Here is a 27,429-nt window from a genome sequence, read left to right as displayed (position 1 = left end):
AACGACGGCCATACTTAACATTGACTAGGCCAGCTATTTGTTCGACTAACTTTACGCCGGAAAAAGCCATACGTAAACGACGTAAAAAAATGCGCATGTACGTTCGTGAATCGGCGTATCTAGTCATTTACATATTCTACGCCGAACTCAACAGAAGCGCCACCTAGCGGCCAGCGGAAAAATTGCACCCTAAGATACGACGGCGTAGGAGACTTACGCCGCTCGTATCTTAGCCTAATTTAAGCGTATCTGGTTTCCAGAATACGCTTAAATTTACGCCGGCGTAGATTCAGAGTTACGAGGGCGTATCTACTGATACGCCGGAGTAACCCTACCTGAATCCAGCTATAAGTGTAATTTCTTCAGTGTTGTCACATGAAAAGATTTACACAAATGTGACTGTGGGATGTACTTACTTTTGTCAGATATTGTATGTTTGTTACTCTTTTATCACTCATGAAAAAGCTCTCTTCTGACCTACACTTGGTACATGAGACCACAAGACACAGTCGGAGTCATTACACAGGAAGTTTATTACAAATAGAACGTGATCTGAAGTTGCATGCAATACTATAATGGGGTTAAGCTCTCAAAATTGTTTCACCAAAAAAATAGGCGCTTGTCTGCCTACCAAGGGAATCGCGGAGGCTGCTGTTACCTGTCCTCCTGAAAATGTTAGATATTTAGCTGTCAGCATGAAAACGCCATAACACATAACAAAGGGTATAGAGGCTTAAGCCCTGTACACACGGGCAATAATCTCATCAGGAAAAACCCGTAGTTTTCCCTGACGAGATTCTTGGCAAGAATCTCTTGCCGCCCGAGTGGACGCACTGACCTTTCAAAAGAACTGCGGTTCTCTTGAAAGGCAAGAACGCGGTGACGTCATTGCGTACGACAAGCATGCGCTCGTCGCAATCGATGCCGTCGCCTCGTTCTTGCTTCACCCTACCTATGCCGTGGGTTTCCACAGCGACAGGTAAGTATACACACTTTCGTATTTCTCGTCAGGAAACAGGCCGACAAGACTCTTGACGAGAAAAAGAACCGGTTCTCTGTTTTTCTCGTTGAGATTCTGGCCAGATTTCCAGACGAGAAACCTGAAAGCCTCGTACACGCGACCGGTTTTCTCAGGAAGAAGCAGTTTTCTTGCTGTTTTTTGCCGAGAAAACCGGTCGTGTGTACGAGGCTTTATAGTCAAGCTGGGCTACTGCACTTTTATATTGTATGCGACTAATCCTGTATATGTAAAACCGAGGTAGAAGGTTACATTCTCATTTCCGCATGGTACAGAAGAATTGTTTATGGGAATAATTTCAAATCTTTCTTTTTTGCAGTGTCCTTTGGTGTAAATTCTCCCATTTTCAGCAAATCCCGGCACAGTTTTAAGCAGTCTCTGCACACTTTCTAACTTTCTCACCTCTCCATCATCCCACTTTAATCTCCATTCATTTACCGGTCCTTCCATGTGTTTTTCTACAGTGCTACGGTGCAGAAATTTCTGAAGACCAAAGCCATGTCCCAAGAAAAATAGTACATTGCTTCTTTTCTTCCGAACGGGGACATTTTTGATCCTGATTCCATGTAGTCTCCGGACAGACTGAAGAGCATAGTTTAGGATGCCATCCTTTTTATCATCTGGCTCTCTATCCATGATCTCATCAGGCCAGTAGAGCAGCAACAGCAGCAGATAGGCACTTGGCGGAAAAGACTTCCTCTGTGTTTGAAATTTCTTGCTCAGTTGCCTTAACTCCGGAAACGAGAGAAGTTTAGGAGAACTTGGGTCTACACAACCCAAAGCTATATGACTCATAATGTAGTTGATTAAATCAATATCATCCAGTATTTCATTTTCTATGCATTTCTTGTACAGATCTACAATAGCTGAAAGTTTACCTTTCGACCTATCATCCTTGTAATCAGATAGTAAAGAAAAAATTGTTGTAGTGCTTCCACCTCCCAGTCTGTAAATGTTCATCTTTTGAAGTAGTTTGTTGATTGAATTTTCTGTATCGGTTTCAGACGGCGATAGCTGGTAACTAAAAAACTTGGCAAATGCTTCTATTTTCCTCATCAGCCATTTTCGAGGGGTGAACACCCTTTCTTCCACTTCCCTTTCTTTCACTTCGCTGTTATGTTGCCCTCCATCAATTTTATCAGTCTGAAAGTAATTTAATTCTTCAGCTATCCAGTCTAGAGCATTGTAAATGTTTTTATGCAGGCCTTTTAAATGGCTGTGATATTTGGACCATGGTTTCTTGATGGGCTCTGGAATATAATCCGTCAAGAGATAATGTACGAGTTCGCAGCTCTCACCTTTTTGGTCTTTTGGAAAGATTTCAATTGTCGATAACAGGTGCAGCAAACGGCATCCAACTTCCACTTCTCCGAAATATCCAGCATTGTTCATCGTGTCCATTTCTGCTTTTGCGGCTTTTTGAGCTGCCTGAAAACACTGCATAGCTTTTATTGCATATTCTAGGTAGTCTGCTACTTTATCTATAGGTTCAGCACTATCTAAAGGTTTAGTGTTATGTAGAGGTTCAGCATTATTCTTCTTATCTAATAAAGAAAAAAACCACCTTTTATACACTTGGCCTTCTGTGTCCAGAATAAATGAATCTTTCGGAAGCTGAGATCTAGCGGTTTCAGCCCAATGTTTGGCCTCTTCAAAATTCTCATACTTGTAATGCAACCTTGCAAGCTGCTGTGCTAGAAAGGGATCTTTATCAAACCGTTCGTAGGCCGCTTCCAGAAGTTTCACGGCTTTCTCTTGTTGTTTTTCAACGTTACAAACATGTTCAATAAGAGGGGACAAATACGAGTCCACACCGTCACCTCTACTTATTTTACGCCGCCGGAAAAGCAAGTCCCTAACAAATCCAAGAAATTCATCTCTGCCAAATCTGTGCTTGAACAGGACATTTTCCTGAAGGAGGTCCATGGCTATTTGACTTTGTGGATATTCAGGAAGCTGTTTTAAGATTTCCTCCGCAACTCGAAAATGTATGATATGAATGCAGTTAATGGAAGTAACGAGATCCACTTGTTCAATGAATATTAGCCTTGCTTGTTCATTTAAGCAACTGTTGAAGTTGAATTTCCTCAATGGACTTGATTGTGTTGTATATGGTTCAAGGCCTAGGAAGGCCTCGCAGTGCGAAAAGGATATGTAGGAATTTTGAATGTAGCAATTTAACAAAGCTACATAACGCATTAGACGTGTCACATTAGAAGAGTGGTCAACATTAAGCATGATGTTATGTACAAAGTTTTCCACATATTCTTTAACAAATTCTTGGCTCATTAAAATAAATATGATGATGGATTCTGGTGAGAATTGCTTCTGAAGCTTTTCAACTTTCGTTGCGAATTTCGTCTTTTCTTCTTCGCTCAGTTTGTGGGTGATGGCGACAGTTTCGTGCATTGAAAACCTTAGAAGATTTTCAGGGGCATTATCTCTTTTACAACTGAGTAGAATAAAGCATGGTTTCAGGGAGAGAATTTTCATAGATGCCATTGCTTTCATTAGTTCATCCCTCAAGTCATCAATGTACTCATCATCGCAATCTTCAATGAGGAGGAGAACGGGGAGACATTGGTTCATATCCTTTTCATCATATTGTCTTAAATTGACAGCATGTTCACATACAGTCATTACTGGAAATGATGACTTCACTACAGCACATCGCAATTCTTTACGTTTTTTCCAAAGAATTTGCCGTGCAACCGTGCTGCCACCACTGCCTGGTTGGTGAACAATTTTTATCCGGGCAACAGGAAGTCTTACAGGATTGCCAATATTATTTAATAAGGTTTCAACTTCCTTACAAGCTTCTCTTTCAATAAAGTTTTCACAGAGATTTTTTTCTGCAAGCCAGAGGTGTTTCCAGCAGACTTTTCCGCCTCGATAGAAGGTAGTCTCGATTTCATCGATTTCCTCCTTGGTCAGGTCCTGCAGCCCTGTACTGTCACATTGGTTTTCACACAGCACCTCCAATGAATGCATCTTCTCTTCATCTGGTCTGGCAAGGATACACACTCCCTTTGTAGAAACACATAACTGTCTAGGAGAAGATGATGAAGGTAGAAGGCTTTGGACTGTTGCATCAACATGACTTAGCTTCATGCCCACAATGCTTCTCTGCTCTAGAATCTCCATTGTACAAGAAGCCTGTGCCTGGCTGGTCCACATCTTGTAATTGTCTTTGCTTTCTGAAATGCATAGTACGTACTCCATCCCATTTAATTCTGTGTAGAATTCATGAAATGTATTTACAATGGGCTTTTCTACGGGGGAAAACAACAAGAAGATGACAATAAAGTATCCCTTTGGAAGAATTTCATCACATAAAAAAGAAACAGCTTTTTTTAGAAGTTTCCTCTTTGTTGTAATCCAAGTGTTTTCGTCACAGGCCTCATCTTCCCCCCTGTAGTTGCTTCTTCCATTACAAAATATCCAGCTGGTTTGATTGAAGAGGGAGAGATTTTTCTTGAGGTCACTTGTGCTCACCCCACTTTCATTGGAATAGCTCTTTAAGGAATGGATGTTTATGGCGTGGTGCTCCTTATATTTAGCACATAGACCATTGCTGTCAGAATTTGGGTCAAAGTCAAAAACGCACAAAATTTTTAAACGCGTCAGAAATGTGATGTGAGGTAGGAGAGCCTCACTGCATTGATTGGTGACTAGTATGTATCTGAGAGACTCGTTAAGGTATTTTTTCCCATCAGTCAACAGAACTGATAGTTTTCTCCCTAAATCTTCCGTTATCGATGTGTCACCGCTCACATTCAGTTCTGCTCTCTCTCTAATTTCATCTACATTTCTCAGTCCCTGAATAAATGCGACCTTCTCATCGTCTGCCACAGGTTCAGACTTGGCACCAATCCTTTGGTACATCGCTTTCTTTTCCTGAATCGTTTTATTGGATTTTTCATTAAATTTTGGCAAAGTCACCTCAAACACTTTTCCTTTTACCTTCTTTGTTTCAGGCACAATGTCAACTTCCACTACAAATTTCTGTTCGTTTGAGCCTCTATCGACAACCTCAATAAATTTTGGAGGGCGAATGCAATATCTTGCTGCATCACTTGTTACTTTAGGGAAACACTTCTCGATACAATCCAAGGCATCAATGTACCAGTCTGGGTCTTTCACAGGAATGCCAGCTATTTGCCCATGTTTGTAAGTCTTGTCTTCTACACTGTCCATCACACCAAAATGTATTGTGCCATTCGTACGCATGTTCATGCAGGCACAAGCAAATCGGAGAACTTCGTAGGCAAATTTTGCCTGTAGTCTGACTCGATCCAACTTTGCTGCAATAACAAGTGACTTGTATTCATGACAAGGTGTAATGAGATCATCGACTCCTGTTTCTGGTGGAAGAACCTGGTTTTTAAGGTATTTGAAACCTTCAACTTGTTTATCAAATGGTCGGAAAATAGCCGTGGTTATAGGTTCTGATTGTTGTATGCATTTCTTGTCCGGTTTGGATGGATTTGGTGGATTCTCAGCCAGTGTCTGGTTCCCCAGTGTCAAGGATTGCATGGGTTGTACAAGTTCATCATCAGTAGAAGATTGGACTGCTTCTGGTTGGGTGGCACTTTGAACTTCTGTGGAAGCAGCTTCAGCTTTGGTTTTACCTGAGTGCTGAACATCATCTGAGTCTTTTACCCTGCCGGGGACATTCAAGGGTGGTGAACTGGATGTATTATTTCCAGCCCCCGAGTCATCTTTGCTTCGTTTTTGATCTCTTATAAGCTCATTTCTCTTTTGGATTAGCAGCTGAATCTGCCCTTGCTTCATTCCAATTGTTTTAAGAAAGTCATCTTTGATTTCTTTTAGAACTGGTCCGGTTACTTCTTCATCATATAACTTATCAATATACACAGGCTTTATTCGTATGGAGTGGAGCCACGATCGAACATGGTCCTCCGTCCAGTCATCCACAGATACGGTCATGTAATCTAAGAAGAAAACAAAAGACACGATCTTCAGTAAAGGCTTGAACCCACCATGAAAGGAACGTTTATTTATATACCCCTCCCCCAGCTTACATCTTGCATTGAACAACTGCCAGCGTGAAAACATTACATTGAAAAAATATCGATCTGCCTCACATAATACTAAGTTACAGTTGGGTCCATTTATATTTGGACACAGGCACAACTTTAGATTATTCAGGTATTTACCAAAACATATTCAAGCTATAATTATATAATGGATATGGGTCGAAAGGCCACACTCTCTTGTTTAAGTTGAGGGTATGTACATCCAAATCGGAGGAAGGGTTTAGAAATGACAGCTCTTAAGATTAGCCACCCCCCCCCCTTTTTTAAAGGGACTAAAAGTAAATGAAAAAGTAAATGAAAAGCTGTTTCATGGTCAGGTGTGGGCTACTCCTTTCGTTATGTCTTCATCAATTAAGCAGGTAAAAGGTCGGACGTGACTGGGGGGTCACACACGCCTCCCACATCTTTGTTAACGATACGTTTATCTCCTTTGAGGATTTAAAAGGTACGGTGTGGAGTGACGGATACATTTTTATACAAGTATCTATTATTACGCCATGCCGTTAGGGTGCAGTTTGGTGGTCTGACCCAGGAGCCCACTGAATCACCTTTGGAGGTGCTAATGTCGTACCCGGATATTGAAAAGCTGGTTACGACTATTTATTCCCGCCTGCAGTCTGCGGGGGTCAAACCCTTTCAGATTGCTCAGCAATGGGAGGTGGACATTCCGGGGCTGTCCGAGGAAGGGTGAGAGGAGGCCTCGGAGGTCTGCTTCCTCAATCTTATCGGGTCTAATGATCAGTTTGTACAATTTAAATTTATACACCAGTTGCACTATACTCCTGCCAGGCTGGCCCACATGGGATTTGATTCTGCTGCTTCTTGCTCTAGGTGTGGCTTCACTGAGGCCGGTTACATACATATGTTTTGGTCTTGTCCCGCTCTATCAACGTTTTGGAAGGACTTGTTTTCTTTCTTTAAGGACACCTTACATTTACCCATTCCTCACACACTGGAGGTCGGGCTGCTGGGAGTGCTCAATGACTTTATACCCAAGATCCATGCTTGAACTCTGATACACACTGTTTTGTTTTATGCTAGGAAATTCATTCCAGATATTCAAATGTAACGTATGGTGAATAAGGTTATACACATCTTTAAACGCATTTATAAGGGAAGGACCTGTCCGAAAAAGTTTACTAAGATTTGGCAACCCTGGCTTGATATTGCAAATTCCTTTTGGAAAGACACCCCGCTCTCCCAGCCATAGCGGGCTATCGTCATGAGTTGAACTGGTACGTCTGTGGGTTGATGGGTGACGGGGTGGAAGGTTTTGTGTGTTTTGGATCTAGTTGGGGGTGTGGGTGGGCTGTTAGGTGAGACTGGTTGTGTGCATGTGTGTGAGTGTTAGACTGATGCCGCGTACACACGACCGTTTTTCGGGTTGAAAAAAATGAAGTTTTTTTTAATGTCATTAAAAATTATCGTGTGTGGGCTCCAGAGCATTTTTCACGATGTAAAAAAATGGGCATTAAAAATTTCGAACATGCTCTAATTTTTCACGTCGTTTTTAACGTTGTCGTTTTTTACGTCGTAAAAGATGGTCGTGTGAGTGAGTGAGTAACTTGTATAGCGCAGCAAATGCAAACTTAATCGCCTCAAGGCGATTGGAATCCAGCGTCGTGGTCTTTCAGAAGAGGTGGGTCTTTAGTTTTTTCCTAAATGAAGGACACTCTCCAGGAAGTGGAGACAAGTGAAGGACACTCTCCAGGAGGCGGAGACAAGTGAAGGACACTCTCCAGGAGGTGGAGACAAGCGAAGGACACTCTCCAGGAGGTGGAGACAAGCGTAGGACACTCTCCAGGAGGCGGAGACAAGTGAAGGACACTCTCCAGGAGGCGGAGACAAGTGAAGGACACTCTCCAGGAAGTGGAGACAAGTGAAGGACACTCTCCAGGAAGTGGAGACAAGCGAAGGACACTCTCCAGGAGGTGGAGACAAGTGAAGGACACTCTCCAGGAAGTGGAGACAAGTGAAGGATACTCTCCAGGAAGTGGAGACAAGCGAAGGACACTCTCCAGGAGGTGGAGACAAGCGAAGGATACTCTCCAGGAGGTGGAGACAAGTGAAGGACACTCTCCAGGAAGTGGAGACAAGTGAAGGACACTCTCCAGGAAGTGGAGACAAGCGAAGGACACTCTCCAGGAGGTGGAGACAAGCGAAGGATACTCTCCAGGAGGTGGAGACAAGTGAAGGACACTCTCCAGGAAGTGGAGACAAGTGAAGGACACTCTCCAGGAGGCGGAGACAAGTGAAGGACACTCTCCAGGAGGCGGAGACAAGTGAAGGACACTCTCCAGGAAGTGGAGACAAGTGAAGGACACTCTCCAGGAAGTGGAGACAAGCGAAGGACACTCTCCAGGAGGTGGAGACAAGTGAAGGACACTCTCCAGGAAGTGGAGACAAGTGAAGGATACTCTCCAGGAAGTGGAGACAAGCGAAGGACACTCTCCAGGAGGTGGAGACAAGCGAAGGATACTCTCCAGGAGGTGGAGACAAGTGAAGGACACTCTCCAGGAAGTGGAGACAAGTGAAGGACACTCTCCAGGAAGTGGAGACAAGCGAAGGACACTCTCCAGGAGGTGGAGACAAGCGAAGGATACTCTCCAGGAGGTGGAGACAAGTGAAGGACACTCTCCAGGAAGTGGAGACAAGCGAAGGACACTCTCCAGGAGGCGTATCATTGTCAAAGTTTACAATCCAAAGAAGACTTGAGGAGAGCAAATGCAGAGGGTTCACCACAAGGTGCAAACCATTCATAAGCCTGGAGAATAGAAGAGCCAGATTAGATGAGCAGTTCTGGAAAAGCATTCTTTGAAAGTTGAAAGTCTGCACTTCAAATTTATTTGGATTGTTTCTTTTTAATTATTCTGGTGGTATACAGAGCCAAAGTCTGAACATTGTGTCCAAATATATGTAGCGCCCGGCTCCCAAATGACTGGGCACCATGTTAAATTTAGTGGGTGTCTGAGCGATAACATGGCTCAGACTGTATGTTTTATTCTAAATGAGCCTCTGTCCTGGCAGTGGTTGTGTCTGGTAGCATTTTTCACCGTTACCTGTAGGTGGCGATACCCCCACAGGTCAGTGTTGCAACCCAGGTAAGCCACAGGTCATTGAGTGTCTTTTCTTAGGAGTAGCCCAGTGGGAGTGGTGCCCCGCTGTGCATGACGGGAAGGGATACTTAAGGGGCAGAGGCCATGTTTTGGGGTCCTTTGCCTCGTGGCCCTCCTGGCATGAGGTATGTGTTGTGTGATTTACAGCCCCGGGACCAGGTTGGCTGCATCTCTACTAGTAGGCCCAGTTATGTTGGCTGGGGTCTACGAATCAAGGGGGATTCCAAGCTGTCCATCTGAGTGAAGGAAGCTACACTTAATGAAGGAAACATGGGGAGGACCTGCCCTGGAGAAGACCAAGCGGAAGGCTTATGTCTCGGGATAGGCCTGGTGACTTTATTAAGGAGGGATCCACATATCAGAGAGGGGTCTATCCAGGGGAGAGGGGTCTATCTGGGTAAGAGAGGGGTCTATCTGGGTAAGAGAGGGGTCTATCCAGGGGAGAGGGGTCTATCTGGGTAAGAGAGGGGTCTATCAGGGTGAGAGGGGTCTATCTGGGTAAGAGAGGGGTCTATCTGGGTAAGAGAGGGGTCTATCTGGGTAAGAGAGGGGTCTATCTGGGTAAGAGAGGGGTCTATCTGGGTAAGAGAGGGGTCTATCTGGGTAAGAGAGGGGTCTATCAGGGTGAGCAATACCCACTCAGGAGGTAGTGGTGAATGACTTTGGAGTTGAGGGGTTTTTCCCCAGTGATCTGTAGCGTGTACCTGAACCTTCCCTTCCCCTTCATCCTTCTACCTTCTTCACAAGTTTTCAGCAAAAGAATAAAACCTGACAGTTGGAGGTTTTCCATCTTGTGTGGACATTGGAATTCTTTCAGACTCTCTTCCCCTAGATGACAAGTGTTGAGGTAACGTGCAGGACCCAAATCTAACCAGCAGCTCCTCCGGGGGAAGTGCTACATATATATGGACCTGACTGTACATACACGCGTTGTTCCTCAGACTAAGCTGCACCAGAACCCAGTGGACTTTACATCAATTATGGAAATGGACTATATTGTCTGTTACAAGATGAAATTATTATGAAATATATTTTTTCCAAGTATAGAGCCAAAATGGAAACCGGAAACAGAGGAAGGTCTTTTCTCTGACATTGTGGGGTGGGGGGGGGGGGCGGCAGAGCGCACAGCGGGGCGACATACCTGGAAGGATGGGGTAGCAGCCCCTCTTTTATCTCAGAAAGAAAGCTTGAATTTGAACTCACAACCTGCTGGACGGGTAAGGCCCCTTTCTCATTGGTGGCCCCAATCGGACCATCCATCTATTGCCCTCTATGGAGCTGCGGGTGTCAAGAGAGACGTGTCCGTTGGCATCTGATCCTATCTGCTAAAAAACACAAACGGGATCCATTCCCCATCTGTTTATTGAATGGGATGACCAATCGGGTGAAAGCAGACAGGCGGTCCATTTACTGAACTCCGACTGCCCACAGAGGACAGTGCGCTGTGTCTGCAGACAGACGGACAAACCATCCGCCTCTTCATCTGGGGGGAGTGTGAAAGGGGTCCAACCATCCGCCTCTTCATCTGGGGGGAGTGTGAAAGGGGTCCAACCACCCGCCTCTTCATCTGGGATCAGCGGACACATTCTCCACTGAGCAGGCGGGCTTCGGGGGGAGTGTGAAAGGGGTCCAACCATCCGCCTCTTCATCTGGGATCAGCGGATACATTCCCCACTGAGCAGGCGGGCTTCGGGGGGAGTGTGAAAGGGGTCCAACCATCCGCCTCTTCATCTGGGATCAGCGGACACATTCCCCACTGAGCAGGCGGGCTTCGGGGGGAGTGTGAAAGGGGTCCAACCATCCGCCTCTTCATCTGGGATCAGCGGACACATTCCCCACTGAGCAGGCGGGCTTCGGGGGAGTGTGAAAGGGGTCCAACCATCCGCCTCTTCATCTGGGATCAGCGGACACATTCCCCACTGAGCAGGCGGGCTTCGGGGGGAGTGTGAAAGGGGTGCAAGCAGCGTGTATTACTGGGTGCTTTGTGTAAGTGACTGCAGGATTCTCTGAGTTCTACAGAAACACCAAATTCCTTGTAGATGTGAATTGTCTCCTTTTTACACTTGAAGAGGATCTACAGGAGAAGAAACCCGCGCCGGAGATTCTGCGAGACGCTTCCATTATGTCCTTTCCCCCGAGCATCCAGAACACATTATCACTACACATTATCACTACACTTCTATAGTTCTGGTAATGTAAATGCGTTTCTTTTTTTGGTTGAATTTAAAACATCCACACACAGCGTTCCCCAAATTATAGGAATAAAAATAAAATATTCTCTGTCCCTTACCCATTTTTATATGTGGAAATCATCCACGCTTCTCTATATCATCTGCAACAATAAAAACAGAACACGTTATTATACCGAATAGAAGGCAATCAAACATTTACAAAAGCATTTAAGGTGGATATATATATATACACACATTGGGCCAGATCCTCAAAAGAGATACTCCGACTTAACTGCTGTTCAGTCTGTGTCTAACTTTGGAAACGATCCTCAAAAGGCTTTTTCCAAAGTTAGACAGAAGATCCGGCATGTGTAATTGAATTACACTGCCTAATTTTAGGATGCAGTACCGCATCCGCCGCTGGGGGCATTTCGAGTCGAAATGCCGTTGCTAGTATGCAAATTAGCACTTAAGGCGATCCACAAAGCTTTCTAGCTTCCTTTTTGCGCCGTAAGTGTTATTTTGCAAGTGTAAAATTAGGGCTGGTTCTACAAAGTGTAAACTAGTCACACCTTGTAAAAGCCCATTCCAGCGACGGCATTTGGTATGCTTTCCCGAGGGAGAACTCCACGGCAATTTGTAAAAAACAAAACCGGCATGGGTTCCCCCCCAGGAGCATACCAGGCCCTTAGGTCTGGCATGGGTTGTAAGGAGACCCCCCCACGCCGAAAAATTGACGTAGGGGGTCCCCCTACAATCCATACCAGACCCGTATCCAAAGCACGCTACCCGGCCGGCCAGGAATGGGAGTGGGGACGAGCGAGCGTCCCCCCCCCTCCTGAGCCGTGCCAGGCCGCATGCCCTCAACATGGGGGGGTTAGGTGCTCTGCGGCAGGGGGGCGCACTGCGGGCCCCCCCACCCCAGAGCACCCTGTCCCCATGTTGATGAGGACAGGACCTCTTCCCGACAACCCTTGCCATTGGTTGTCGGGGTCTGCAGGCGGAGGCTTATCGGAATCTGGGAGTCCCCTTTAATAAGGGGGCCCCCAGATACCGGCCCCCCACCCTAAGTGAATGGATATGGGGTACATCGTACCCCTATCCATTCACCTGGAGGCAAAAAGTAAAAGTTAATAAACACACAACACAAGGCTTTTTAAAATAGTTTATTATTCTGCTCCGGACGCCCCCCCTGTCTTCGTTATTAGCTCAATTACCAGGGGGGGCTTCTTCTTCCACTCTCCGGGGGTCTTCTCCGCTCTCCGGGGGTCTTCCGCTCTCCGGGGGGGCTTCTCCGGACTCCGGGGGGCTTCTTCCATCTTCTCCCCTCTTCCGCTCTTGACTCGGCGCACCCCGGTTCTTCTGCAGCTCTCCGGTGCCTTCTTCTTCAGCGCTGGCTGCCTGCTATGTTTGTGTGTTAGCTCGATTTCAAACAGGCAGCCAGCGCAGTCTTCTGTGGCGTCAGGGTCTTCTCTTCTGTTCTTCCGATGTTGACTCGTCGCCTGTTGTCGCTGTAATGATGGAAGCGCGCCTTGCATCCCATTTATATAGGCATCACCGTCCCATCATGCTCCGGCAGGTACCCACGTGGGTACCTGCCGGAGCATGATGGGACGGTGATGCCTATATAAATGGGATGCAAGGCGCGCTTCCATCATTACAGCGACAACAGGCGACGAGTCAACATCGGAAGAACAGAAGACCAGAAGACCCTGACGTCACAGAAGACCGCGCCGGCTGCCTGTTTGAAATCGAGCTAACACACAAAGATAGCAGGCAGCCAGCGCTGAAGAAGAAGGCACCGGAGAGCTGCAGAAGAACCGGGGTGCGCCGAGTCAAGAGCGGAAGAGGGGAGAAGATGGAAGAAGCCCCCCGGAGTCCGGAGAAGCCCCCCCGGAGAGCGGAAGAAGAAACCCCCCCCGGAGAGCGGAGAAGACCCCCGGAGAGTGGAAGAAGAAGCCCCCCCTGGTAAAAGAGCTAATAACGAAGACAGGGGGGGCGTCCGGAGCAGAATAATAAAATATTTTAAAAAGCCTTGTGTTGTGTGTTTATTAACTTTTACTTTTTGCCTCCAGGTGAATGGATAGGGGTACGATGTACCCCATATCCATTTACTTAGGGTGGGGGGCCGGTATCTGGGGGCCCCCTTATTAAAGGGGACTCCCAGATTCCGATAAGCCTCCGCCTGCAGACCCCGACAACCAATGGCAAGGGTTGTCGGGAAGAGGTCCTGTCCTCATCAACATGGGGACAGGGTGCTCTGGGGTGGGGGGGCCCGCAGTGCGCCCCCCTGCCCCAGAGCACCCAACCCCCCCATGTTGAGGGCATGCGGCCTGGCACGGCTCAGGAGGGGGGGGGACGCTCGCTCGTCCCCACTCCCATTCCTGACTGGCCGGGTAGCGTGCTTTGGATACGGGTCTGGTATGGATTGTAGGGGGACCCCCTACGTCAATTTTTCGGCGTGGGGGGGGTCTCCTTACAACCCATGCCAGACCTAAGGGCCTGGTATGCTCCTGGGGGGGGGAACCCATGCCGGTTTTTTTCTTTGAAAATTGGCATGGAGTTCTCCCTCAGGAATGCATGCCGCTGTCATTTTTTTTTTTCCCCGACGCAACTTTTTTAAGCCGTCGCGATCCTCAAAACTCGGCGTAACGTAACTTCGCGCATGCGCAGTACGGCCGGCGCGGGAGCGCGCCTCATTTAAATGGGACTCGCCCCATTTGAATAGGAACGCCTTGCGCCGGCGGAATTTTAGTTACACAGCCTGAAATTTCTAGATAAGTGCTTTATGGATCAGGCACTTAGGTAGAAACTTTAAGGCAGTGTAACTTAAATTGGATTTTTTAAGTTACGTCAGGTTTTTGTGGATCTGGCCCATGATCTCACAAAAGTAAGTACACCCCTCACATTTTTGTAAATATATTATTCATTCATTTCTTGTATCTTTTCATGTGACAACACTGAAGGAATTACACTTTGGCCCGGATTCACAAAGGACTTACGACGGCGTATCTCCACGTACGCCGTCGTAAGTCCGAATGTGTGCCATCGTATCTCGGCGCCTGATTCAAAGAATCAGATACGCTGGAACTTGGCCAAGATCCGACCAACGTAATTTTCTTACGCCGTCGTATCTTGGGTGCATATTTACGCTGGCCGCTTCCATAGATTTACGCATGTTGGGCCATAGTCTCGTAGATCGGCGCATATTTAGTCAGGCGTAGCGCATCTCAGATTCGCACATTAGGCATAACTCCCCGCTGAGTTGGGCCGGCCCAGTGCATAAAAGCATCACCACATGCGCCCAACGAGTGCAAAGAGACTCCATTTATTTCTGTTGGTGGTGTGAGATTTGGAGCTTTAACTTTGCAATGCCTGGACCCAGGAAGGAGAGAAGAAAAAAAAACTTCACCCAAGATGAGAGGGCCATCATTGTCTCTGCGATGGAGAGATACGATGCTCGCCTCCATGGTGCAGATAGTGGCAGCACCAGCAAGACAAAAAAGGAGGAGATCCTTAGGAGAGTTACTGCCCAGGTGAATGCCTTAGGCCATGAGGTCAGGACCCCCCAGGACATTCAAAAAAAGATGAATGACCTGCGTGGTGTGGTGAGGAATATGCTTGCCACCATTAATAAGCATTCCAGGGGCACTGGAGGGGGGCCACCCTGTACTATTCGGCTCACAGAAGAGGAGCAGGTGATTGCCAGATGCCTTCAGAGCGAGCAGGTGGAGGGCCTGGAGGGCCACGACTCAAGTGAGCCGCCCATGAGGACAGGTAAGTGTGTTTTATCTTCTATCTGGTGTGTAGCATGTTTGGGGGGGGGGGGGTGGTGGGACATGTGACAAGTGTGTGGGTCCTCCAACATGTGAATGTTTTGTGTCATCCACAGGTGTGCAGGAGGTAGCTGGGCCATCTGATGCTGCCAGTGGCCGTCCCACGCCATCATCCCCTGAGCATCCTGCTTCTGTGGCTGACCCCCTGGGAAGCCAACAGGCCTTGGTGGAGGGGAGTGGGCAATCCTCTGCGCAGGAGGTGGTTGAGGAGGTCGTCCATGAGGAGGTGGTCCACAACGATCAGGAGGTGTTCCTCTTTTTGGATGAATCATGTGGTGGCAGGACCATCCCAAACCCACCGTATCTCCAGCCCCTCAGGGTCCTCCAACACCCTCTCCAGTCCCTCCCATCCCCCTCATCTCCAGCCCCTCAAGGTCCTCCCCCTATGCAAGGGCCCCAGCCACTCCTGTCCCCAGGAAGGCGACCCACAGGACAAGGGGTGCGGCAGGAGTGCTGCAAGAAAATCTTGCCAGGCAGCAGGACCAACAGAGCTGACATATGGGGGAAATCGTGGTGGAGTTGAGGCGCCTATCCAACAGCCTGGCTTCCTCGGGAGCAGTACCAGATGCTCTCCAAGATGTGGCTGGAAACAGCGCAGCCACAGTCACCAGCCTGGGGGAGCTTCAGAATACCACAGCTGAACTTGTGGGGGAGGTCAGGTGCCTTCGAGTGGCTGTACAGGCCCAGACAGCTTCCCAGGAGGCCCAGACAGCTTCCCTGGAGGCTGTGCTCACCCGCATAGCGGTGGCTTTAGAGGGCAGACAGGCAGCCAGGGAGGGACCTGGGGATGCTCCTCCACCTGATGCCCCACCCCCCCCCCAACTGAGGCTCCCCCCAGGCAAGTGAGGGCCAGAAACCTGGGCACCAGGCGTAGCCCGCGCCGGGGCAAGTGATTATTTTTTTAACTTATGTTTGCTCTGATTAAGAGCTTTTTTTATATTATTTGCTCTGATTAAGAGCTTTTTTTTATATTATTTGCTCTGATTAAGAGCTTTTTTTATATTATTTGCTCTGATTAAGAGCTTTTTTTTTGTGTGCTGCACACAGGCAGTAGTGCAGAGTACAGTGTGAATGGTGTGTGAATGTGGGGGGGTGACACTCCTGTCAGTAAGGGGTGTCACCCTCGGGCACTGGGGATAAGTTCTCCCCAGGTCCGTATGAATGGACAGCAACATCATTGGGGCCTTGACGCGGCGTTGCTGCTCCCTAGTACCATATGGGATACTTTGGTCTAATCCAATGTGATGTGCATGTGGGGTGTGTGTGCTAGGGACCACAGTGGTGTGCATGCGTGCATTCTCATTGTGCCATGATTAATGTGTGTGTTTAACGTTCAAAGATTCGTTCCACGAGACATCTCCTGACTGCTGTACCATCAGCAGACGGGGTACCCTTGGTTAGGGGGGGACTGTGTGGTTCGGGGGTCAGGTCATCACGTAGGTCAATCTCCAGGCCCCTTCTCACTGCGAAGTTGTGCAGCACGCAACATGCAGCGATGATCTGGCACACAAAGTTTGGGGAATACAACAGGGTACCCCCAGTCTTATCCAGGCATCGGAAACGGGACTTCAGGAGGCCAAATGTGGGTTCCACCACACCATGGGTACGTGCGTGTGCCTCATTGTATCTTCTCTCTCCTGGGGTTTGGGGGTTCCGGAATGGAGTCATGAGATGGGGTCCCAGTGCAATTGCAGAGTCACCTGGAAGGGAAAAGACAGGAGGATGTTGGTCATGCATGTGCCCCTCGTGATGTCTGCATCATGGGGGGAGACAGTCATACCTGACACCCATGTCACTCACCAACCAGCCAGCTGTCCCCGTACACGTTCTCTTCAAATTGTCTTGGGATGTCGCTTTGACGGTATATGAAACTGTCATGGCTGGACCCTGGGTGTTTGGCACGGACATGCCATATGAGGCCATGGGCATCCACTATCACCTGTACATTGATGGAATGCCACTGCTTCCTATTGCGGTATATGTGCTTTGTCTCATGGGGGGGCTGTAGTGCCACATGTGTGCAATCAATGGCCCTGATGGTGCGTGGGAATCCGTCAATTAGGCAGAACTCACGCATTGCCTTCAGCCGCAGGTCCTCCTGGGTGGGTTTGATGATGTGGTGGGACATGCGTCTGAGGATTGCGGGGACAACCTGGTGCACACATCTACTCATGGAGGATTGGGATATCCCAACCACGTCTCCACTTGTTCTTTGAAAAGAGCCAGTGGCAAGGAAATGCAATGTTGCCAGGACCTTCACCAGTGGCTGCACTGCATGTGAGCATTGTGTTGGGCTGGTGATGTCATCCTGCAGGGCTCTGGTAATTTCCAGGATGGCATCAGGGCTGAATCTGAAAAGGCGATACACCTCCAAATCACCCATGCCAAAGAGGCTAATGCGCGGTGGGTATATCCTCTCACGTGCCCTCCTACGTGCCCTCCTCCTTCTACGCGCCTCGGCCTCTGCACACACTAGTAGTGCTAAGACCACGCCTGCCCCTGGCATGTTGGCATACGAATGTGTTGTCCTATAAGTGTGGTTGCTCAGCTCGTCCGGGATGGTGCTGCTGTATTGGCTTTCAAGCTGACTTACTCAGGCCTGGAGCAAAGTTACCCCTGCTTTATGAGGGGTAACTTTAGGCCGGCCATTCGTCTTATGCGCACAGCCTACGCCGATCGCGCGTAGGTTCGGGAATCAGCGCATATACATCATTTGCATATTTGAATACTAATTCTATGGCAGCGTAGGATGCCATCAGCGGAAATATACGCCTACGCTGCGTAAACTTAAACAAGTTAGGACGGACGGGAGAAGCCTTGTTTCTGGCGGATCTGGTTCTGTGACTACGGCGCATAGATAGGACGGCGCATCTTTACACTTACGCCTCGCATCTCCATCGCCGGCGTAACTTCTTTGAGAATATGGCCCAGAATATGCAAATGAGCTAGATACGCCGATTCACTAATGTACTTGCGCCCGCCGCCTTGATATACGTCGTTTGCGTAAGGTGTTTTGTAGGCGTAAAGTTACCCCTGCTATATGAGGCGCAGCCAATGTTAAGTATGGCCGTCGGAACAGCGTCGAATTTTAATACAACACGCCCACTGCCTTGTTCATTTGAATTACGCGGGCTTACGCCGGCCCATTTACGCTACGCCACCGTAACTTAGGGCGCAAGTTCTTTCTGAATACGGTACTCGCCTCTCTAAGTTACGGCGGCGTAGCGTATTTGAGATGCGCTAAGCCCGCCTAAAGATATGCGATTCTTTCTGAATCTGGGCCTTTGTATCTACAATGTAAGTAGTGAGAGTACACGGGGGGGGGGGGTGAGTGTACAGCTTGTATAACAAATAACTCAACACACGGCCATTAATGTCTAAACCACTGGCAACAAATTGGGCCCAATTAGCCATTTTCCTTCCCCCTTTGGCAGGCTCATTACAGTGTCTATGGAATGTACGGTCTAGGTCCTCGTTTATGGAAAGTTTTTCGCATATTTTTGAATCCTCCTTTCCTGGCTGATCCCCACGTCAGCATGTGGTGAGTCAACTCTGCCCTTTGCCTCCTCTTAACTAGTGTATGAAGAGTGTTTATCACCCCACATAGACATTCTGTAAAATCACTCCGTATGGGACACCCAGGGGGGGAACTGTGCTGACATGAGGATCAGCCAGATTACCTTATGTCCCCGGGACGTAGCTACCAAAGAGGGAGGGAAAAGCTACGAGATTGACATCTGAGTATTGCAGCAAAACAAATTGTGTATTTACAGTGCAGATCTAGAGTTCAGTTACCGATAACAACGAGGACAGAGAGGTGGGAACGCCTATAGGGAATGATAATTACTCTTTTATGGACCTGTAGGGTCAAGGTGGCAGAGTTGACATCAGGTAGGCCAGCGAAGATAAAACCAAGATTTCTTAGGGTACTTTCACACTGAAGCGCTGGGTGCGTCGGCGGTAAAGTGCCACTATTTTTAGCAGCGCTTTATTGTCGTTTTTGCCACGATTTTCGGCCGCTAGCGGGGTGGTTTTAACCCCCACTAGCAGTCGAGAAAGGGTTAAACCCGCGCACAAAAATGCCGCTTTACTGCGTTTTGTGGGCGGTTTGAAGGCGCTGTCCCATTGATTTCAGAGGTATATTCACCGCGCCTACAGCGCCTCAAAGATGCGGCTGGCAGGACTTTTTTACCGTCCTGCCAGCGCAACACTCCAGTGTGAAAGCCCTCAGGCTTTCACACTGGATATAAAGGAGCGGCTCTTTCAGGGTGCTTTGCAGGCCCTAGTTTTAGCACAATAGCGCCTCAGTGTGAAAGAAGCCTTAAAGAAAGGAGTTTCTTGGAGCGCAGTATGGGACACAAGATCTGTATTGTAAAAGATATTTGTAAATTCTGTATAAGGAAGTTACACACGAGGCGGAATCCGCCATGGATGGATATGGACGTATCGCCATACGTCTGATTTTGGCGGATCGGATGTTAGTGGACATGTCTCCACTGACATTCGACTCTGCATAGGACTGCATGGAGCGGCCGTTCAGGTCCGCCGTCAAAACTGACAGGCGGAGCTAAACGGTCCGTCCGTGTGAAAGGGGCCTAAAACTCTATTTTGTGTGGTTTGTCTATGTATTGTACTCTGCACTAATAATGTTTAGATTATGTTTACATTCTTTGAAGTTCTGGTTAGAATTAGCCTGCCTATGTTACGCCCCTTGTTACCATAAAAGTACTATTGTAATATTGTGATCCCTATGTAATCACGTGTATAAAAACCTACTACACAATTTATTCATTTGGAACCATTGATCAATATGAGGATAGGAGTTGCCTATCTGTACATTTTCCAGAACATGTAACATTACTAATAAAACACCCAAAAAATATCTAACTGGGATGGGCAGCTGCCCACATAACAAATGGATCGAGAAGGCTCAATAGACTTGGAGAGCAGCTTGTGGCACCTTATGCCTGAACGTGGCATCTGGAGGCCTGAACATCCACCAGCAGAACTATACAAATGTGCGGACAGAAGCCCAGGTGGTAGCCATGCAAATCTCAGAGACGGATGCCTGATGAAGAATTTAAAATTAAATCCAGATAAACATGTAACAAGGGCGCTGCGAAATGTCAGGACCTAGCAGATAATGTCGGAATTGGATGAGGGTATTGAGAGGATTTGATCTTCAAACAGTTCAGGCCGCACTCAAAGAGGAAAGCGATCACCAATAGAAAACAGATAAAAGAAAAAGGCGCCTCTAAGTGCAGAATTAAAAACTTTTAATATCCCCAAAAATGGAACAAGGATCCCAGAAATGACATCAGCGGAAGGGGGCAACAACCAGCGTGGACCGCAAACAGGAAATTGGTCATCAAAATAGGACGCGTTTCGGAACTACTGATTAAAGAAGGAACCAATCAGTAGTTCCGAAACGCGTCCCATTTTGATGACCAAGGGTTTATTCAAACAGAAGTGTCAAGGCTGAGATTTGTTCTTTCGTGGTACTCTAAACGAGATGCTGATTGAGCGTGGGAGAAGGACGGAATATGTCACACACAGTAAAAATAGGCCTTCTAGGTGTGTTTTTAGACTTTGTCAGAAGCTTATTTTATTGGCCTTCACTGTATAGAAAAATCAAGTCAGATAGGCCCCTATCTCTGAGGACTTCAACAAGCATGACCCCTTGGGCCAAACGGCTGCAATGAAAATCACCAGAATTTCTTGCATCTCGATCCTTCTGAGAAGCTTCAGGGGTAGAGTGGTCCCGCCCGGTCATCCACTGTAAAGGTTCAAGAGTCCCTGGACCTGGTGACAAATCTGTCCAGTTTGTTGGTGAATCTGGGCACTAGAAGATCCACGTCTGGCGTCCCCCGCCTGTGGCAAAAGGTTTGAAACAATTCCAGATGGGGACTTCATTCCTCCGGGACCCAGATACTGAAGACTAAAACTCCACCTGACAATAAGTTTGAGTCTCGGCTACCAAGTCCATGTGACCCGTTTCCACTTCTAATCTGACAGGCGCTGTACATCTGACCTGCGAAGAAGAGCAGCCACACACCCGCTGTACACGAGATCTGACCTGCGAAGAAGAAGAGCGGCTCCATCCACACCAGAATCCCGGGATCTCACACACTGTGGCCACACACGAGATCTGACCTGCGAAGAAGAACGGCCACACACCCGCTGTACACGAGATCTGACCTGCGAAGAAGAAGAGCGGCTCCATCCACACCAGAATCCCGGGATCTCACACACTGTGGCCACACACCCGCTGTACACGAGATCTGCCCCACGAAGAAGAAGAGCAGCCTCCATCCACACCAGAATCCCGGGGATCTCACACACTGTGGCCACACACCCGCTGTACACGAGATCTGACCTGCGAAGAAGAGCGTCCACACACCCGCTGTACACGAGATATGACCCACGAAGAAGAGCGGCCTCCATCCACACCAGAATCCCGGGGATCTCACACACTGTGGCCACACACCCGCTGTACACGAGATCTGACCTGCGAAGAAGAGCGTCCACACACCCGCTGTACACGAGATATGACCCACGAAGAAGAGCGGCCTCCATCCACACCAGAATCCCGGGGATCTCACACACTGTGACCACACACCCGCTGTACACGAGATCTGACCTGCGAAGAGAGTGGCTCCATCCACACCAGAATCCCGGGGATCTCACACACTGTGACCACACACCCGCTGTACACGAGATCTGACCTGCGAAGAGAGTGGCTCCATCCACACCAGAATCCCGGGATCTCACACACTGTGGCCACACACGAGATCTGACCTGCGAAGAAGAGCGGCCACACACCCGCTGTACACGAGATCTGACCCGCGAAGAGAGCGGCTCCATCCACACCAGAATCCCGGGGATCTCACACACTGTGGCCACACACCCCCTGTACACAAGATCTGACCTGCGAAGAAGAAGAGCGGCTCCCGATTCTACTAACAGAAGACATTTCATGCAGCCAAACTCTGGTTACCTGAGGTGTGACCTGGGTGTGGAGCGCTCTCCAGGAATGAATACAGTCACACTGTGTGCAGGAGAGAAAGGTGGAATCTCACCCCGAGGAGACTGCGGAGGAATCTCAACCCAAGGAGACTACGGAGGAATCTCACCCCGAGGAGACTACGGAGGAATCTCACCCCAAGGAGACTACGGAGGAATCTCACCCCGAGGAGACTGCGGAGGAATCTCACCCCGAGGAGACTGCGGAGGAATCTCACCCCGAGGAGACTGCGGAGGAATCTCACCCCGAGGAGACTGCGGGGGAATCTCACCCCGAGGAGACTACGGAGGAATCTCACCCCGAGGAGACTACGGAGGAATCTCACCCCGAGGAGACTGCGGAGGAATCTCACCCCGAGGAGACTACGGAGGAATCTCACCCCGAGGAGACTGCGGGGGAATCTCACCCCGAGGAGACTACGGAGGAATCTCACCCCGAGGAGACTGCGGGGGAATCTCACCCCGAGGAGACTACGGAGGAATCTCACCCCGAGGAGACTACGGAGGAATCTCACCCCGAGGAGACTGCGGGGGAATCTCACCCCGAGGAGACTGCGGGGGAATCTCACCCCGAGGAGACTGCGGGGGAATCTCACCCCGAGGAGACTGCGGGGGAATCTCACCCCGAGGAGACTGCGGGGGAATCTCACCCCGAGGAGACTGCGGGGGAATCTCACCCCGAGGGGACTACGGAGGAATCTCACCCCGAGGAGACTACGGAGGAATCTCACCCCGAGGAGACTGCGGAGGAATCTCAACCCAAGGAGACTACGGAGGAATCTCACCCCGAGGAGACTGCGGAGGAATCTCACCCCGAGGAGACTACGGAGGAATCTCACCCCGAGGGGACTACGGAGGAATCTCACCCCGAGGAGACTACGGAGGAATCTCACCCCGAGGAGACTGCGGAGGAATCTCACCCCGAGGAGACTACGGAGGAATCTCACCCCGAGGAGACTACGGAGGAATCTCACCCCGAGGAGACTACGGAGGAATCTCACCCCGAGGAGACTACGGAAGAATCTCACCCCGAGGAGACTACGGAGGAATCTCACCCCGAGGAGACTACGGAGGAATCTCACCCCGAGGAGACTACGGAAGAATCTCACCCCGAGGGGACTACGGAGGAATCTCACCCCGAGGAGACTACGGGGGAATCTCACCCCGAGGAGACTACGGAGGAATCTCACCCCGAGGAGACTACGGAAGAATCTCACCCCGAGGAGACTACGGAAGAATCTCACCCCGAGGAGACTACGGAGGAATCTCACCCCGAGGAGACTACGGAGGAATCTCACCCCGAGGAGACTACGGAAGAATCTCACCCCGAGGAGACTACGGAGGAATCTCACCCCGAGGAGACTACGGAGGAATCTCACCCCGAGGAGACTACGGAAGAATCTCACCCCGAGGGGACTACGGAGGAATCTCACCCCGAGGAGACTACGGAGGAATCTCACCCCGAGGAGACTACGGAGGAATCTCACCCCGAGGAGACTACGGAAGAATCTCACCCCGAGGAGACTACAGAGGAATCTCACCCCGAGGAGACTGCGGAGGAATCTCACCCCGAGGAGACTGCGGAGGAATCTCACCCCGAGGAGACTACGGAGGAATCTCACCCCGAGGAGACTACGGAGGAATCTCACCCCGAGGAGACTACGGAGGAATCTCACCCCGAGGAGACTACGGAGGAATCTCACCCCGAGGAGACTACGGAGGAATCTCACCCCGAGGAGACTACGGAGGAATCTCACCCCGAGGAGACTACGGAAGAATCTCACCCCGAGGAGACTACGGAGGAATCTCACCCCGAGGAGACTACGGAGGAATCTCACCCCGAGGAGACTACGGAAGAATCTCACCCCGAGGAGACTGCGGGGGAATCTCACCCCGAGGAGACTGCGGGGGAATCTCACCCCGAGGAGACTGCGGGGGAATCTCACCCCGAGGGGACTACGGAGGAATCTCACCCCGAGGAGACTACGGAGGAATCTCACCCCGAGGAGACTGCGGAGGAATCTCAACCCAAGGAGACTACGGAGGAATCTCACCCCGAGGAGACTGCGGAGGAATCTCACCCCGAGGAGACTACGGAGGAATCTCACCCCGAGGGGACTACGGAGGAATCTCACCCCGAGGAGACTACGGAGGAATCTCACCCCGAGGAGACTGCGGAGGAATCTCACCCCGAGGAGACTACGGAGGAATCTCACCCCGAGGAGACTACGGAGGAATCTCACCCCGAGGAGACTACGGAGGAATCTCACCCCGAGGAGACTACGGAAGAATCTCACCCCGAGGAGACTACGGAGGAATCTCACCCCGAGGAGACTACGGAGGAATCTCACCCCGAGGAGACTACGGAAGAATCTCACCCCGAGGGGACTACGGAGGAATCTCACCCCGAGGAGACTACGGGGGAATCTCACCCCGAGGAGACTACGGAGGAATCTCACCCCGAGGAGACTACGGAAGAATCTCACCCCGAGGAGACTACGGAAGAATCTCACCCCGAGGAGACTACGGAGGAATCTCACCCCGAGGAGACTACGGAGGAATCTCACCCCGAGGAGACTACGGAGGAATCTCACCCCGAGGAGACTACGGAGGAATCTCACCCCGAGGAGACTACGGAGGAATCTCACCCCGAGGAGACTACGGAAGAATCTCACCCCGAGGGGACTACGGAGGAATCTCACCCCGAGGAGACTACGGAGGAATCTCACCCCGAGGAGACTACGGAGGAATCTCACCCCGAGGAGACTACGGAAGAATCTCACCCCGAGGAGACTACAGAGGAATCTCACCCCGAGGAGACTACGGAGGAATCTCACCCCGAGGAGACTGCGGAGGAATCTCACCCCGAGGAGACTACGGAGGAATCTCACCCCGAGGAGACTACGGAGGAATCTCACCCCGAGGAGACTACGGAGGAATCTCACCCCGAGGAGACTACGGAAGAATCTCACCCCGAGGAGACTACGGAGGAATCTCACCCCGAGGAGACTACGGAGGAATCTCACCCCGAGGAGACTACGGAAGAATCTCACCCCGAGGAGACTACGGAGGAATCTCACCCCGAGGAGACTACGGAGGAATCTCACCCCGAGGAGACTGCGGGGGAATCTCACCCCGAGGAGACTACGGAAGAATCTCACCCCGAGGAGACTACGGAGGAATCTCACCCCGAGGAGACTACGGAGGAATCTCACCCCGAGGAGACTACGGAAGAATCTCACCCCGAGGAGACTACGGAGGAATCTCACCCCGAGGAGACTACGGAGGAATCTCACCCCGAGGAGACTGCGGGGGAATCTCACCCCGAGGAGACTACGGAAGAATCTCACCCCGAGGAGACTACGGAGGAATCTCACCCCGAGGAGACTACGAGCCCCCCCCTCAAGGAGACTGCGGGGTGACATCACCCCATAATACAGCCCCAAATGTACATGGCAGACAAAATGTCATTTCTGCAAACACAATCCCCCCAACTTATCTTATTGTAGTGCACCCCGAAGCTGGGCCATTGTCACTCCAATTACCATCTATAGTGATTATTCCATCGCTGACCCATACAGATCCATACTGATATATTCTGCAGATTATTCCATCACTGACCCCCCCCCCCCCCAAGAATTCTGCAGAGCATTGCTCCCTCCCCCTCCTGACAGATCCATATTGATATATTCTGCAGAGCATTGCTCCCTCCCCTCCCCCTGCTGACAGATCTATATTGATATATTCTGCAGAACATTGCTCCCTCCCCTCCCCCTGCTGACAGATCTATATTGATATATTCTGCAGAGCATTGCTCCCTCCCCTCCCCCTGCTGACAGATCTATATTGATATATTCTGCAGATTATCTCATCACTGACCTGTCTACAGATCTGCAGATCATCTCTCCCCCTTACCCTGTGCAGAGTTGCTCTCCTCTCTGTGATATGAAGAAGTATTTCCTGATCTCGGTTGGTGTTTTGTTCTCTCTTAGTTTCGTTTTCCCAGCCTGAGTGGACAGAGAAGGGGGAGGGGATTGTAGGACGTGGGAGGGGATTGTAGGACGTGGGAGGGGAGTGATAGAACATTTCCATGGGTTCCTGTAGATCAGCGTGTGTGTTCTATTTATATAGAAGTCTCCTCCATTCTGTGTGTATTGATCACGGGTCTCATATCCTCACATTCCTCCCGCCTGTGTACTGCCCACAATATTAACCCCTTCACCTCCGGAAGATTTACCAGGCCATGTTTTATGATACGGCACAGCGTTACTATAACTGACAATTGCGCGGTCGTGCGACGCCGATCACAAATAACGTTCATGTCACTTTTTCCCACAAATGGAACTTTCTTTTGTTTTGTGGAATGGGGGGTGTTGGGGCGCTTACTACTTAAAATTAATTAATAAATATAACAACATTAACTTAGTGCAATAATTAGCAAATAAGCACAATAATGCGTGATAAAGTGCATCAATAACAAACTAATAGTGCTAATAATAAAGTGAATAAAAATTAGCAATAAGGAATAAGCAGATGATCCTCATGCAACCAATTCCATACTGTACCTGGGTTTTTTTTGGTTATATAATGTGATGCCATGCCTATACTTCCCTTTATTTGTACACGAGCCACACCTATACTATTGTAGTGTTGTGTTGTTCACTCATGGCAGCTCACAGCCACCTCGAGCCACTTGTTTACTTACATGATGTCCCTGCGTGGGCTAAGAGCTTGAGAATGTTATGCTGCGTACACACAATTGGACATTCCGACCACAAAACAGTGGGGGGTTTTTCCGACAGTTTTTGCCTCAAATTTGTCTTGCATACACACCGTCGCACAAATGTTGCTTGGAAATTCCGATGGTCAAGAACGCCGAGAAGTACAACACTAAGACAAGCTGAGAAAAATGAAGTACAATGATTCCGAGCATGCATAGGATATTTGTGCGTCAGAAATGGCTACACACGATCAGAATTTCCAACAAGAACTTTTGTTGTCGGAAATTCTGATTGTGTGTATGCGGCATTAGTGTTGTTTTATTCTCTTTGTATTTTTCTGAAACATTAATAAAAAGATGTTAAAAAAAAACGTAGCTTTAATATACACGTAATAGTGAGAGTCCCTGTCCCTATGGAAAGGGAGCAAAAAACGGACACAGAGGGCTAGATTCAGATAGATTACGCGGATCTATAGATCCGCTGA

General features: G+C 49.3%; 1 protein-coding gene across 2 annotated transcripts; it reads right to left on the bottom strand.

Annotated features, from left to right (window-relative positions):
- Positions 1 to 1,122: 1,122 nt before the first annotated feature.
- On the bottom strand, positions 1,123 to 26,256 carry LOC120918991 (sterile alpha motif domain-containing protein 9-like). 2 transcript variants are annotated; one of them, XM_040330920.1, is made up of 3 exons: positions 26,104 to 26,256; positions 11,485 to 11,526; positions 1,123 to 5,973 (listed from the first exon to the last, which is right to left on the bottom strand). In XM_040330920.1, the coding sequence occupies exons 2-3, from the start codon at positions 11,486 to 11,488 to the stop codon at positions 1,208 to 1,210; spliced, it is 4,770 nt and encodes a 1,589-aa protein (XP_040186854.1). In that variant the 5' UTR covers positions 11,489 to 11,526; positions 26,104 to 26,256; the 3' UTR covers positions 1,123 to 1,207. The 2 variants fall into 2 exon arrangements, with proteins under 2 accessions (XP_040186854.1, XP_040186856.1); XM_040330922.1 differs by having other exon boundaries at positions 26,140 to 26,256.
- Between the last annotated feature and the right edge of the window lie 1,173 nt (positions 26,257 to 27,429).

This window comes from Rana temporaria, chromosome 12 (assembly GCF_905171775.1).
Source record: "Rana temporaria chromosome 12, aRanTem1.1, whole genome shotgun sequence".
NCBI lineage: Eukaryota > Metazoa > Chordata > Amphibia > Anura > Ranidae > Rana > Rana temporaria.
The sequence above is the reverse complement of the archived record's forward strand: the minus strand, read 5'-3'. Positions and strand labels throughout refer to the sequence as shown.